The sequence below is a fragment of the Maylandia zebra genome, linkage group LG3 (genome assembly GCF_041146795.1).
Source record: "Maylandia zebra isolate NMK-2024a linkage group LG3, Mzebra_GT3a, whole genome shotgun sequence".
NCBI classification, from domain to species: Eukaryota; Metazoa; Chordata; class Actinopteri; order Cichliformes; family Cichlidae; genus Maylandia; species Maylandia zebra.
The window spans coordinates 64086904-64102293 of record NC_135169.1 but is presented as its reverse complement, the minus strand read 5'-3'; the positions used below and the strand labels follow the sequence as shown (position 1 = coordinate 64102293).

At 41.1% G+C, this 15390-nt stretch overlaps 1 protein-coding gene across 1 annotated transcript; it reads left to right on the top strand.

Moving 5' to 3' along the window:
- Positions 1-3173: 3173 nt before the first annotated feature.
- On the top strand, positions 3174-10909 carry LOC112431026 (programmed cell death 1 ligand 1). The gene is made up of 4 exons (XM_024799566.2): positions 3174-3328; positions 4990-5331; positions 9852-9908; positions 10136-10909. The coding sequence occupies exons 1-4, from the start codon at positions 3259-3261 to the stop codon at positions 10219-10221; spliced, it is 555 nt and encodes a 184-aa protein (XP_024655334.2). The 5' UTR covers positions 3174-3258; the 3' UTR covers positions 10222-10909.
- Positions 10910-15390: the final 4481 nt, after the last annotated feature.

Genomic DNA, 15390 nt, shown 5'->3' with positions numbered 1-15390 from the left:
CTGTTTACTGGTCCAGATCCACTGCCTGTTTGAGAAAATAACTTTTCGTATTAGTTTGTGGTAGTAACGGAAAATTGTGAAGTAATAACCCAGAAGTCTAATTTAAAAACAATGTGTTTTTCCAGGGTGCAAACAAGTTTCCCCATATAAGAGTTGCTTTAAATGAGTCCTAGAATAGAAGAATAGAATAATGATAACTGAGATAGAATAGAAAGGACAAAACAGAAAGTATTTTTCGTTGCAAAGATCACAAGCAAAAAGAGCTGTTCATTTATGCATTTTGTGTGTGTGTGTGTGTGCGCAAGGGCGTAGATTTGGTTTTGGCATTGGTGGGGACGGATGATTCAACCACTGAACCCTGCCCTGTTTCTTTTTTTTCCCCTTTTTGTCTTTGCTTCTTGATGAAAAAAAAAAAAGGGAGAAATATACTTGCTTACATATGTTATTCTACATGCTTTTAAACCATTTAAAATTACAATTCATAGTTTTATATGTGAATTATATAATGTTAAATTACTATTAAACAAATGACGAAGTATTTTAGGCTTTAGTTTACTTCAGCCATATTCCATATAAATCAGGTATCATACAAAAATAAAAACCGCTTCAAATACAGTCATGAGAATAAAAGAATATGACTTTAAGGACTTAACAACATTACTTCAGTTATAGTACACCAACATCTCTGATACATTAGCACTAAGGGAACACTGAATGACCTGCTGGTTTTTTTCCATAAAACTACTCATCTAAGATCACCACAAAGTAAAAGATCTCTCAGCAAAACTATGCAACATTTTAGGCACTATAGCCCCGATCAAATCAGTGAGCTGGGATTTTTTATTCTAAACATGAACTACTGTTACAGCAACAGACATGGACTACTGGTGCCCCACACAACAACTCAATGTCCACTATGTGAAGGAGCCAAACACATGCCTTCTCCTCTCGTTAGCTGAGATAAACTGCTGGCCAAGGGCGTAGATTTGGCATGGACGGAAGGCACATGTCCCCACCAATAATTTGATCTCTTCGAGTAAAGAAAAACAAAACCGATAGAAAGAAAAAAATCTATCTGTCAACGTCTCATTCGCCCAGCGGTGCAGAAAGAGTTAAATTACGTTCTCTACTGAAGTCCTACGTCATGTGACAAATATGGCCAATGTGATTGGCTGTGCCTATCAGGGAGCTCTGTTTAGTTGTAGCAGCGGCAAGCCTGCGCTGTGAGGAGGATGGCAGCACAAAGGAAGAACCTGGATATAACAAAGTATTTTTCAAAGAAACCTGTAACTCACTTAAAGCCAAGTTCACTCATAAAATGTGTCCGTCATAATAACGTTACAGGCTATGCTAGGCCGTACATGCCAACCCTCCCGATTTTTCCAGGAGAATCCCGAATTTCAGTGCCGCTCCCGAAAATCTCCCGGAGCCACCATTCTCCCCAATTTCCCCCGTTTTTCCACCCGGACAACAAAATTGAAAACCCATATCTCAGATTGGCGCAGCCAATTCCAGTTTCCAACAATAGCTGCTACTACTGCAGCTACTTAGTTTTAATATTACTCTCATTACTGTTTCTGGGTCGCAAAATAGACGTTTAACATATTTTCAGGCGAGAATGTAGCTGTGTGAACTTCAAATATCTGAGCCGGTGTTCCAGATCTACTGGCGTTTAGATCAACTGGCGTTGGTCGAACAGATGTGTGGCAGTCTTGCGTTTCAGGAGCTGCTACCGACAAAAACCAGCAAAAAAACGCCAAATGTGTCACCTGTGACACGTGTGAGGTTGTCTCAAACACACTCAGTCAGTCTTGATGCTGTTGAACAACAAAATGTTTACAAATGTGGCGAGTTCACCTGGTGATATCCTCATGCGTGACGCGATCGCGAAAACAGCAAACAAGTAACACCACGCCGATGTTGTTCACAGGACAGCAAGAGTAAACGATCGGGAGACTCTTGTCGTCGTTATCGTTCCCCTCGCACGGTTTATTTCTCCGAATTCAGCGTTTTTGCTTCACAACTACAGCGTGCTGTTTACTTTGTGCACTAACATGGAGTCGAGTCAACCAGCGCCACCTCTGGCCAAGTGCCACAGCCTACAGCCAGATCAACCTGTGACACACATCTGCACCACGTTTGAATTCGTGTCATGCACATTTGTACCTTTCAATTGTGTCTGTTTGTGCGTCATGCAAATAAACCTTTGAAATGAATGAAATGATATCATGTATTTATTATCAGCCTACATTTGTACAAAATGCCAAATGACATTTACCGTTGAAAAAATAAAAGAAATAAAACCCCATCGGCCCATAAAAACGAAAAATCACGAGCGGCCCATCGGGCCGGTATCGGGCATACCGGGAAAAAGCCCGGTATGCCAGTCCAGCTATGTAAGCAAGTATATTTCTCCCCCCCTTTTTTTTTTTTTTTATCAAGAAGCAAAGACAAAAAGGGAAAAAAAAAGAAACAGGGCAGGGTTCAGTGGTTGAATCATCCGTCCCCACCAATGCCAAAACCAAATCTACGCCCTTGCATCGGTGCAAATTATAAGTCCGTATCATAATGTCTGTTGTTTTCGTGTTTGTTGGTTTGTTTTAAGTTTTTTAATTTAGCGAGTTGGTTATTAGATGCCGCTTCAGCCAGCCAGTGAATCCTCCGCGCCCAGCCCTTGCGCACCTCGCAAACGGAGGGCGCCCTTACTCCCAGCAATTGGGCGATAGAAAACCGATCGGCGCCTGTGCCATTCCCAATATGCGCTGGCTTGACGTCGGGGCAGCATGAGTACCAGTAAAAAAAAAAAAAAAAAAATCTTTTGCTGATGCCCGTGATGCCGCCCCCGTCCGCGTCGTCCGTATCAAAAACCGCTACTTCACTCACAACAGGATAACTTTAAATTAATGTTAACAATGTCATTACCATTACACTGTCAGCTTTAATAAGTATTTTAACAATGAATCAACATTTATTTGAAGACTGAGATTTAAATCTTGACCATAATGATAATCCTGTTAAAGAATCAACATTAATTTAATGTGATTTTGCGATCTGGGTTAGGATGTTTCAACACTTCTAAAGTGCAGTGATTTTGAAACACTGCTCAAAGTGTAGTTGAGACCGCCTTTATGACGGTTCTCAGATCAGTATCATTTTTCACTGAATTTTTTTATGAGCACGTTTATACAGTGAAAATTCCAGAAGACTCAGACATCTAGAAAAAACAGAGTCAGATCAGCAGAACTCGAGAACACAGACATGTCTCCTGTAACTGCGACACTCTGCGGGACTCTGCTGTGTTTCAGCGTCTTTGTGTTTGTATCTGCAGGTGAGGTTTTATAATTTAAATTGTTATAAATTAAACGATATTTTCCTGTGAGATAAACAGTGTTCAGTAGAGTTATTTTCATACTGGTTCAGTTTGTCCGTGTGTGCAGAGACTGGGTGGAGTCATTAAGAGTCTAATGAGACTTTCTCTTGTATTTTCTGAATATTACATTCAGTTGTCAGAACGTGATTTTATTCTGTGCAGCTGGTTAAAGAACAGCAGCGTGTAGAAACACTTTTAATCGTCTCTTTATGGTGCTGCGCCCTTTTTTTTAATCAGCCTGCTGTCCCTTAGGACAAAGTCGGGGGATCAGAGCCAGTTGATATATCTGTTACCGTAATCTGTGATTTTCACCTTTATTTAAACCTCAAGTTAAACCATGAATTGAGTCGAGTTTAAATGGGAAAAAAAAGAGGTTTCTATAGCTTAAGAGTCAGATCAGCAGCATCTCTGCTAACTGCGTCACTCTGCTCCACTTTGATGTTTGTCAGCATCTTCGTGTTTGCTGTAAGCTTTAATTGTAAGGCACAAATCTGTCTAAAGACGAATAAACAAAAGGTGGTTTACATGTTACTAACCAAAATATTATTATTAATATTATTATTAATTTCTTGTACATTGTTTCAGTGTGTGTAAACATGACGTGAGGCTTCTTTCTCTCACACATTATGTTCACTTATTATCAGCACATGTTTTTGTTGTATGGAAGCTAACATCTTGTAGTTTCTGACACTTTGCATGTTTATCATGAGGCTAAAATTCCCCCTCAGTCGGTCACAGGTAACTTGGTGGATGTTCAGAGGTTCATTAAATCCAACATGACTAAAAACTCAAATGTTAAAGGAAATAAACAAAATATTTAAACTAAATCATTCTGATCATAATTGTACTTTGTGTCACGGTACTGGGTCGTGCGACCCAGTGTTTGAGTTTTTATGTATCTTTTGTATTCATTTGTGTTCTAGTTTAGCTCATCTAGTTAATTTCTAGGTTGCAGTTTAGTCCTTTTTTTCTTAGTTGTTTCTGTCATCTCCCCCTGTACTGTCTCCCTGGTCCATGCGTCTATGTCTGTGTGGTCCTTATTGTCAAGTTTGTGTCATGTCTATGTCTCCATGTTTCCTGTTTTATTTCGAAAGAGTCTGGTGTTCTTTGTTCATTGTATTTAGTTTCACTGCCCCTGTCCTGTCATTAGGTTCATGTGTGTCAGCTGTTCTTGCTCATGTGTTTCCACTTCCCCTGCTCATCCCTGTGGGTATTTAGTCTCTGTGTTTCATTCAGTCTGTGTTGCATCATCTGTTACCATTCCTGTCACTCTAGCTACACGTCATGATTTCAGATTCTTTTACTGGTCATGTTCATAATAATCAGATCCTTTCATGTTTTCATAGCTTTTTCATGTCATGTTCATAGCTCATAGTTACAGTTATAGTCCGAGTCTTAGTTTGTCTTAGTCTTTAGTTGTTTCCCAGTTTAGGCTCTTTGTTTAGGTCATTGCCTTAGTTTATGTTTGGCTCACTTTGAGTTTAGTTAAAGTTTTGCCTCCTTCGTCTGTGTCCGCACCTGGGTACTTCAAACACCCTCCACACAGTCTGCCCCCACTGACCGCGACACTTTGACCTTTAACCTTTAACCTCTCTGCTCTGTGTTGTTTCCTCTTTCAGACCTGAAATTGATCACAGCTGAATCTGGACAGGACGTCACTCTGACATGTCGAGCTCCAGACAACAACATCAATACTTTAGAATGGAGCAAACCTGACCTGGGAGATAAGAATGTCTATTTGTACCAGAATGGCCAATTCAAACCAGATCACCAGCATCCATCTGTTAGGAACCGGGCGGATCTGCAGAACAGACAGATGATGGATGGAGACGCGTCTTTGATTCTGAAGGATGTGACAATTGGTGACACTGGAACATACGAGTGTCGTGTCAACATGGAAGGAAAAAACCGCAAGGACGCTAAACCCGTCAGTGTCTTCTACCTCCATGTTGATCCTCCAGGTGAGTGAGTAGAGTTGAGTGTGTGTGTGATCAGAGGTGAAGCTGCTTCCTGGTTGTTGATGTTTGTTTCTAAAGATGTTGTTGATGAAAGTGGCAAAAGTAATACCATTATATAAATCAGGAGATAAGCATAGTTTTAACAATTATAGGCCAGTGTCTCTTTTATCACAGTTTTCAAAATTGCTAGAAAAACTCTTTGCACAAAGACTTGATAGTTTTATTGAAAAATATCAACTAATACATGAAAACCAATTTGGATTTCGTAAAAATAGGTCAACGGCATTAGCGTTGTTGACTTTTATTGAAGATATTTCATCTGCAACACATAATAATAAATACACAGTGGGAGTATTTGTTGATTTAAAAAAAGCTTTTGATACGATACAACATTCTATTTTGATTTCTAAATTGTATAACCATGGAGTGAGAGGAGTAGCATTGAATTGGTTAATGAGTTATTTAGAGAATAGGTTGCAATATGTTTATTATTTTGGCAATACTTCTGAAAGACTGAAGATTGTATGTGGTGTTCCTCAAGGTTCTATTTTGGGACCTAAACTCTTTAATTTATATATTAATGATATTTGTGACGTATCTAAAAGGTTAAATTCGATTTTATTTGCAGATGACACAAATTTTTATTGCTCTGGAGAGAATTTGAAAGACTTGGTTGAAATTATGACTTCTGAGATGTTAAGAATAAAAAAATGGTTTGATGTAAATAAATTATCTTTGAATCTGACAAAAACGAAATATATGATATTTGGCAATCGTGTAAAGGAGGATAAAGTCATTATGTTTATAGAGGAAGAATTGATTGAAAGAGTTACTGAATTTCGTTTTTTGGGTGTAATAGTGGATGAGAATTTGACATGGAAATCTCATATTGAACATATTAGAAAGAAAATGGTCAAAAGTATTTATATTTTGGGTAGTATAAGAGATTTATTAAATTATAAAACAATGCGTATTTTATATTTTTCTTTGTTTTTTTCATATATCAACTATTGTGTTGAAGTTTGGGGGAATACATATGAGAATACCATAAAACCTTTAAACCTATTACAGAAGAAAGTTATACGAATAATTCATAATGTTAAATATAGAGAACATACAAACAAATTATTTATAGAATCAAAATTATTAAAATTAGGAGATTTAGTGAAATTACGGACATTATTAATTATGTTTAAGGCTAAAAATAATATTTTGCCTTTTAAGTTACAAAGAGTATTTTTGATGTGTTCAAGGGGAGAAGAGAATAGAAGGAAATTTTATTTTAAACATCAGTTAGCCAGGACTACACAAAGATTAATGAGCACAACGGTTAGGGGTATAAGACTGTGGAATTTACTTCATTATAATTTAAAGAATTGTATAAATTTACAATGTTTTAAAAAGTGTTATATGTTTAAAACGATAACTCAGTATGAAGAATGCGAATGAATGTGATGTTGGTTTGGGATTCGACCGGAGAGAAATGTCAATATTAGTTTGTTCCTGATTTTTGGTGCCCACCGGTGATATAAGTTCGAAGGTAGATAGGGGGCAGGGTTTAATAAGAATATTTTCTTCTTCCTGCTCCTTTTCACACATGGTTGTTGTGTTTTGTTGACAGAAGATGTGGTTGTTTTGTTTGATTTGTAGTACCAAGTGTGAAATAAATAAAAATGAAATGAAATGAAATGAAATGAGACTTTGTAGAAAGCAGCTGGTCTGAGTGATGTGATCAGAGTGCAGTAGATAATGTCTGACAGCAGTTTGAAGACGAAATGGATTCTGTTCTGTTCTTCACTCATCACCTACCTGACAGCTGACACCTCACACCTGTTGTTGTTGTTGGATTTTTGGGTTTTGTTTTTTTTTTGCTTGTCCCGTTTGGATCTATAGCCATCAGAATTGTTGTCTGAAGGCCAAGAAAGATGCCAAGCGGATTTACTTTGCCAAGTGGATCATCATGGCCTTGCCATATTGGTCCATTTGATTGACCTTTATTATAATTATGTATTTATTTTATTTTATTTTCGGTTGTTACAGACGGGACAGACATGACTGGGGGATAGAACAGGGAGAAAGAATGAAAGAAAGAGAGGGAGAGAAAGAAAAAGAAAACCCCCAAAACACTTAGATCACCTGTATGGGGATAAGAAAAAAAAGAAGAGAAAAGAGCAAGATAATAAATACAACACCATCACAATATACTACCTAACAGTAGATAACAGTAGATACTAAATATTACATGTTATTATGCAGTACACAATAGACAGAGGTCGACAGCGCACAATGTGCTTTGAGGTAGCAGCCAAAAACGGTGTAGCTTGTGTCTGTGAACACCCGTGTGCACACCTGTGTGGATCAGCACGCTTGTATTCAAAAGGTTTCTCCATGTCCATGACTGGCTCTTATATAGTGCTTTTCTACTCTGTCTGAGCACTCAAAGCACTTTATACATCTAATTCATTCACCCAATCACACAAGCACTTTTTTCTGAGTTTTTAAGTGCTAAGTAGTCTACCATCCATACACATTCACACTCCAATGGATGCATCGGAGAGCAACATGGGGTTAGTATCTTGGCATGCAGACTAGAGCAGCCTGGGATTGAACCACTGACCCTCTGGTTAGTGGCTCTGCCACCTGAGCTACAGCCACCCCGATCTGCTAGGGAGTGTGGAGAGCCATAGCCCCGTCCCCTGAGGGCATGAAGCACTTATGGAGGAGATCCAGGCCATGGACATCCAGAGACCCCAGAATACGAGGACCCAAGGAGGACCACCAGGGTGGCAACCGTGCCACCCTCCTGGGAAGAGCTGCGGAGAGCCCCAAACGAGACGTCACCCAGCATGCAAAGGAGAGGAGGCGAGAGGGGGTTGCAGTGACGTGTCCGCGGGCTCTGCCAGCAGCCAGCTCTACCAGAGGACCGGGCCTCAGGCCCAGAGGCCTGAGGGCACCCCACCCCCCTGAAGGGGCTCAGACGGGCCACAGGCGCCAGGGACAGCCAATCGGTCACCTGGAGTGAGTCGGTACATACATGAGTGCCCAGCCCCAGACACCAAGAACCACCAACACACCAACGTCTGAGGGCATCAGCCACTGGCAGGGAGTGTGGTGAGGGAAGATAGGCCTCCATACCTCGGAGAGCCTGAGATGTTCCCAGTGAAGTCTAAGACCCAAGCTGACATAGACGAACAGGTGCACGGAGACACAAACATGCATTCCCACCCGAATATACAAAACCAAATACTCGGCACTCACCCAATGGAGACAGACACAAATAGACACTTTACACACATTCACACTCCGCAAACATACCCTATATCCCAGGTCCGGGTACAGTTTGCCCCCAGACCCAGGAGATGTAACCCTTCTGTCTGGGGTGGAGGAAAGCAGACCGCCTCCTTATCGGCAGTAGCAGGGAGGCCCCGCATCCCAGACCCCAATCTGACGGCCAGCACCTCCTCCCAGCCCCAACGGTGAACAAAACGGGGGTGAGTGAAGACCCCAAACCTTCCTCCGCCCGTTCATATGTAGTGTTGCTGCGTGCTGTTCTAAAGTGCATTTAAAACACAGGAGGGCATGGTGCTTCTTGCCAGAGAGCAGCACGGCTCCTCCATCAGTGTCTATATGCATTTAAAATTGAGGGTAGGGCACCAGCACCAGAGGTGGGTTTGAATACACAGACCATCCTCTGGACACTGTGTAACGTACCCATGCCCCAAGGCCCTATTTGTATGTGTTATGAGAGTATGAGTAATGTGGATGTCTAGGTTACGGAATAAAATTGAGGCACAGGCAGCCAGAAGGGGACAGAGGGGGAGTGCCTCCCCTGCACCCTGGTGACACACCTGCACCCCAAGCCCTGCGTATGTGTGGGTGTGGTGGAGCAGGAAGAGGGACTCAGCTGACCCCAGTAGGCATCCCCACACTCTGGAACCCACCAGGGCAAGGGCCAAGACTGTTATTTTTAAAAACTCCCACCATGCTGTTAGAGAAGAGCTGATGTTGATGCTTTTAAAGCATTCATGTCGTTTGATGTTTGAGCTGATAAATGTTAGGTCTGAAATTTCTAGATTATTACATAGTGCCTGTTCTACAGGCTGGGCTATTTATATGGAAACACCGTAATGGCTACCATGGTCACCACCCATCTTGAGGAGTTTGCCCCCTTACATATACTAATGTGCCACAAACAGGACTTTAATATCACCAACCATTCCCATGTTATTACGGTGTATCCATATAAATGGCCCACCGTGTACATCTATCCGGGGTTCATCTAAGTAGGTGTGTTTTAACCATCTAGAGATGAACTGAAGCCTGTTGGCTAAAAAGTAGTGATTAAAGTTAGTCCGATCTAGTCCTCCTTTATCCTTGGTCCTTTTGGTTTTTAAGCTGATATGCGGGGGTTTATCTTTCCAAAGGAATTTAGAAATATACGAGTCTAGAGATCTGAACCAATCTTGTGATGGCTTACTTGGGATCATTGAAAATAATTTTTTTTCATGCCTTTTTCTCATCAGGAGCACACAAAGACAATAAACCTGTTAAAATTGACCCTCCACGTGTTGTTCCTCCAGGTGAGTGAGTAGAGTTGAGTGTGTGATCAGAGGTGAAGCTGCTTCCTGGTTGTTGATGTTTGTTTCTAAAGATGTTGTTGATGAGACTTTGTAGAAAGCAGCTGGTCTGAGTGATGTGATCAGAGTGCAGTAGATAATGTCTGACAGCAGTTTGAAGAGGAAATGGATTCTGTTCTGTTCTTCACTCATCACCTACCTGACACCTCACACCTGTTTCTCACCTGCAGCTCAGAAAGGAGGATCTGGTGGACTGAAAGCTGGTCTGGTAGTTCCTGCTGTGCTTCTTGTTGCTGCTACTGTTGTTGGTTTTTGAAAAGAAACACCAACAACAGCAGCAACAAGAAGAAAACAGTCTCAAGGTTCAAATGAGCGTTCTGCTGAACAACAGAGCGGACAACCTCTTCAGACTTAAGATCATCAACCAATAAACATCATAGACGTCAAACACTCAGAGTTTGGATTTCTTTCTCATTTCTCTGATGATCATCATGTTCAGACTCAGACCAACAGTGTGTGTCTGTGCTGTCTGTCAGTGAACCTGAACTACAGTTTATTCATCTTCATGTTGTTCATGAGATTTACTGACACAAAGTCAAACTGTGTTACAAACATAAATGAATTTATATGATATTATCTCAGAATATATGCACGTTTTGTTTTTTAGCTTCATGTTCAGCGGCTGGTTGTAAGAAAAACTAAAGATCAGCTGTTACAGTATAATTGTTGTTCTGTGAATTATAGACTATTAATAATCTGGCTCATTGTTCAGCTACAACCACTTTGGTTGACATTACTTATTATTCTCTTTTTGTATAAAATGTTGAATTTTACAGCTTACGGAGCAAAATTGTGTAAAAGTAAAAATTTGTGTAGTTACAGACTCATATTTCTTCTCTGATCCTGAACCTTTCTAACCCCTTTCATTTAACATTTCCTCCAGTGAATCTTTGTAAATCCAAATTTCTTCATCTATGTTAATAAAGATTTACATTTATACCTGCTCAAGGTTTTCCAGTGTTTCTGTCATTTGAAGGTTTTGATTTAATTTCTGTTTATTATTTTGTTACAAACTTATCATCAATTAGAAACTTCTAAATATGTAATCAGTTTATACCTCTTTTTATATTTTCAGTTTGTTTCTCTCATCAGTGTCATGTGGAAAACTAAACTATTTCTAGGTCATCGTATTCGTCTATGTGTTTATACAGCTCTCTGCATTTAAAATCATTAGCTATTGTTAATCTCTGGCTTTCTTCAACAGCATGTCTTTTGTTCTTTTTGTTTTTCCTTCTTTGGCCAGTTGGGATGAGAGAAGGCCCTCCCTCACCCTACATACATACATACATACATACATACGTGTGTGTGTGTGTGTGTGTGTATGTATGTATATGTATATGTATATATTAGGGGTGCAACAATATTCGTATCGATATTGAACCGTTCGATACAGTGCTTTCGGTTCGGTACGCATATGTATCGAACATTACAAAATTTTTAATTGATTTTATCAACTTTTCTTCTGACGATGCTATCTCTTGTGTGTGTTTGTGTGTGTGTGTGTGTGTGTGTGTGTGTGTGTGTGTGTGTGTGTGTGTGTGTGGGGGGGGGGGGGGGGGCTAGCGAGACAGAAGCTAAGCTCGTTGCAACATGGCAACTGCCTCAACGTGACACGAAATTTAACCTCCCCCACCCTCATTCAGATCTGGCGTTTGGAACTATCTTGGTTTTCATGTGAAGCATGACCCTGATATTAAGCGAGTCATGGACAAAAGTAAAACAGTATGTCGGATGTGCCACGCAATGCTCAATTTGTGGGAACTAGTGCGTTAGCGCAGTTAGCTTGTTAACGTGTTGATGCCGTCCAGCCCCACGCACGGGGCGATCCGCGGTAACTTGTTAAGGGAGATTTACCGCATTATGGCGTTAACGTAATTTTAACGAGATTAATGCTGAGAGCACTAGTGGGAACACAACGATTATGACTGCACATTTACGCCGACATCATCCTAGTGCAAAGACAAGTGGAAGCAGACAAAAACAACAAGCTTGCTGCAAACTTTACCCGAGTCATTTAGACAGCTGTTAGCACATGATTCTCCTTACCCGAGTCAGCCCAGAAGAAGCGTATAGTATAGCTTTTATTTTGGAAAGAGACATTTCTCTGTAATAAACTCTCTTTTCCAAAGATGAGTGATTTCTCGATCAGATAGATTTTTTTTTTTTTTTAATTATTTTCTTGTTTCAGCAACATTAAATTTAAAAACTGTACTTTTGAGTTAAAATACTGTATATATTTATAATCTTAATAAATGACAAATTAAGAAGGCACGAACATTTTTTTGCATCGAAAAAATATCGAACCGTGACACCAAACTATCGAACCGAACCGAACGGTGAATTTTGTGTATTGTTGCACCCGTAGTACATATATATATTAGGGCTGTCAAAGTTAACGCAATAATGCGTTAATGCAACAAAAATATTTTAACGCAGAATTAACGCACTCACACACACCGGCCTGTGACCTTAGGCCCGCACCGTTTTTTCAGAAAATAGGAAGCAACGCGGCAGTTATAGATGTGAGCAGAAATGGATAAAAAAAGGTTCTTTTGAACGGCAAGTTTTAAGTTCCAAGCAATGCCAGATGGTTCTCTTGACAAGGCCAAAGTAATTTGTATTTACTGTCAATGTGAACTGAGTTATCACTGTAGTACGTCCAGTCTCAAATACCACTTGCTAGCCAAGCACACAGCTAACGCAGAGAGCCGTCATCCCTCTCGCTAAAGGGAGTTCACGCTGGATAGTTTTCAAAGGAGACTGTCACTACCCGATCCGTACCGGAAACTCGATAGGTACCCCGCATGTGCAAATCTTACGTCACTTCCTCTCTTTGCCAACATTGCGACATTCAATATATTTGAATGATACGGTTAGCGCCCAGTTAGCTCCTAGCATTTCTCAACAGCTCTGCCTCCTTTTCGACTGCCCGGGACATTTAAACAATGGATAATCCGTATACAAACAAATTCATGCTTTTCTCCTCAACAGAGAGCGTCCCCCGATTGAACAAAAGCTCCGTAAAATAATAAGAATGGCGCCTAATTACAGACTTAATAATATTGACTTAGCAATGTGTCAAGTGAAGATTCATCAGCCAGATTAAGTGTTTACTGACAATTGACAGTGATAGTGGACATCATCATCACTATTCCAATCAATCCTCTCCACACAGACAAGCATAAAGACACTCGACTACCACTAAATCAAAATTAACACACGTTTGTAATGATGCTAATTCAGTTTACAATACGGTTCGTTCGCTCGGTCAGCAGGGGGCGGTATCCTCGTACACTGGGGAGTAAACTGCCATTAAACGAACAGAAGAAGAAGAAAACCCCTGCACATGCGCGGTACGGATCGGGTAGACCCGATTTGTACGGTCTGACTTTGCACATGCGCAGTAAGGATCGGGGAGTCCTGATCCGTAACTATCTTTTTATTATTTTTATTTTTCTCTACATTATATTAAATGTTTCATTATCGGAAACGTTTTAAGAGACACTTATTATTCTTAACATCTTAACAGATACTCTGACCCGTAACTATCGTAAAACGCTTCGACCGGAAGTAGACACCGTTCGCGCATGTGGGGTACCGATCGGGTTTCCGGTACGGATCGGGTAGTGACAGAGACGTCTGGACAATTCTACAACCAACAAACTTTCAACAGCCATAGCAAAATGGGTGGCTGCAACTTGCATGGCAATTAACATTGTGGAGGATGAGGGGCTACTTGAAATAATTCGCATAGCATCCAATAACTGCACATATGAATTGCCTTCGAGAGTCACCACTGTAACCAACATACACAACTTGTATGAATATGAGAAATCCAAAGTCGAGGCTTTGGAGCAGACCAACACAGTTGCACTCACCGGAGACTATTGGACTTCTCTAAGTAATCAGTTACCTTGGGGTAACAGCATGTAACGTCGGGTTGCGTTTAGTGGTTGAGAGGAGGCGGCAAAACACTTAGCAGGCTAGTCAAAAGAATACACACTCACGCTGGCATCGGAAATTCCACAGTGTGTTCTTTAATACACGTTCTCTTTGTCAACCATATAAGCCCGGTTGAACGACTGCAGCTTAACAAACATAGCGCAGAGTGTTTGTACAACCCATAACGTTGCAAAAGAAAGGTGTCTGGGGAGGTAAAACATAAAATCCGTCCCTCCTCATGCTCTAGCGTGCAAGCACATGTCCACACAATCAGAATTAGAATTAGAATTCAACTTTATTGTCATTGCACATGCACAGGTACAGGGCAACGAAATGCAGTTTGCATCCATCCAGAAGTGCTTAGCAGAGAGAGGGCAGTGGCGCATACTGATGACAACATTAACCCTCGACTTGAGTTGTCTTAAAGAGACACCACACCATTGTGACTGTTACAAGCGCATTATTTTTCACCAGAGTGGGAACTTCAGTCGCATGCTTTGACAGTTATGAAGACGGAGGAGAGGCAGATCGCTGACATGTGCGCCGAGCACTTTATGCAGGTAAGACAGTGGGGAATTGAACATAAAGTCAGCACGCTGACCACTGACAGTGCACGCAACATGGTTGCAGCAGCCAGGCAGCTGCCATTTTAGCACATGCCTTGCAGCCTCCATACAGCCTCCATCGAGCCATCACTGTTTCTGTACAGAACAGTCCATTTAACAGCGCATTGGCAAAATGCAGAAAGGTCATAGGCCATTTCAAGCATAGCTCACCAAACGCACTGGAGCGCGAACAACAGCAAATTGCACATTTTCATAGGAAAGAGTCACTTATGCAGGACGTATCAACAAGATGGAACAGTACCCTGGATTTCAACCTTATGTGAGTGAATGTAACAAATTCTTAATAAAGTGTATTTCTCTGAGGGGAGAAGTTTGTTTCCTGCTCAGTGGTGCTGCCAGCTTTGTGTCACCAGTCGCGAGTGATGGAGGTCTCCGAGGATGACCCAGCTTACATGGTTAAGTTCAAGGAGACCTTGAAAGCAGAAATGGAGAAGCAAAAGGAAAAAACTAAAATCGTGTGGCTCAGGGTTGCAACAGCACTGGATCCTAGGTTTAAGGATCTTAAGTGTCTGAGCAGACCTGACAGGGCTGAGGTGTGGCGCTTGATCAGTGCGTTGCTGAGGGAGAGGGAGAGGCCTTCACAGCCTGAACAACTAGCAACATATGAGCCATCTAAGAAAAGATCAGCTCTCATGCTTGCCTCAGACTCGTCATCTGATGAAGAGGAGGACTGTAATGAGAAATGTGTGGAGCGATACAGGGCAGAGCCGACTATTGACATTGAGGACTGTCCCCAGAAATGGTGGTCCAAGCAATAAGAGGCACAAACTGAGATGGCCTACCTTGCATGCAAGTACTTGGCAGCACCTGACACATCCATACCATGTGAGAGGTTATTTTCACTTTCTGGGCATGTT

Bases quoted from the DNA above. Each gene is read 5' to 3' on its own strand.
- LOC112431026 (XM_024799566.2), top strand. From the start codon at position 3,259: ATGTCTCCTGTAACTGCGACACTCTGCGGGACTCTGCTGTGTTTCAGC. The intron at 3,329-4,989 runs GTGAGGTTTTAT...TTCCTCTTTCAG, and splicing joins CTTTGTGTTTGTATCTGCAG to ACCTGAAATTGATCACAGCT. The intron at 9,909-10,135 runs GTGAGTGAGTAG...TCTCACCTGCAG, and splicing joins TCCACGTGTTGTTCCTCCAG to CTCAGAAAGGAGGATCTGGT.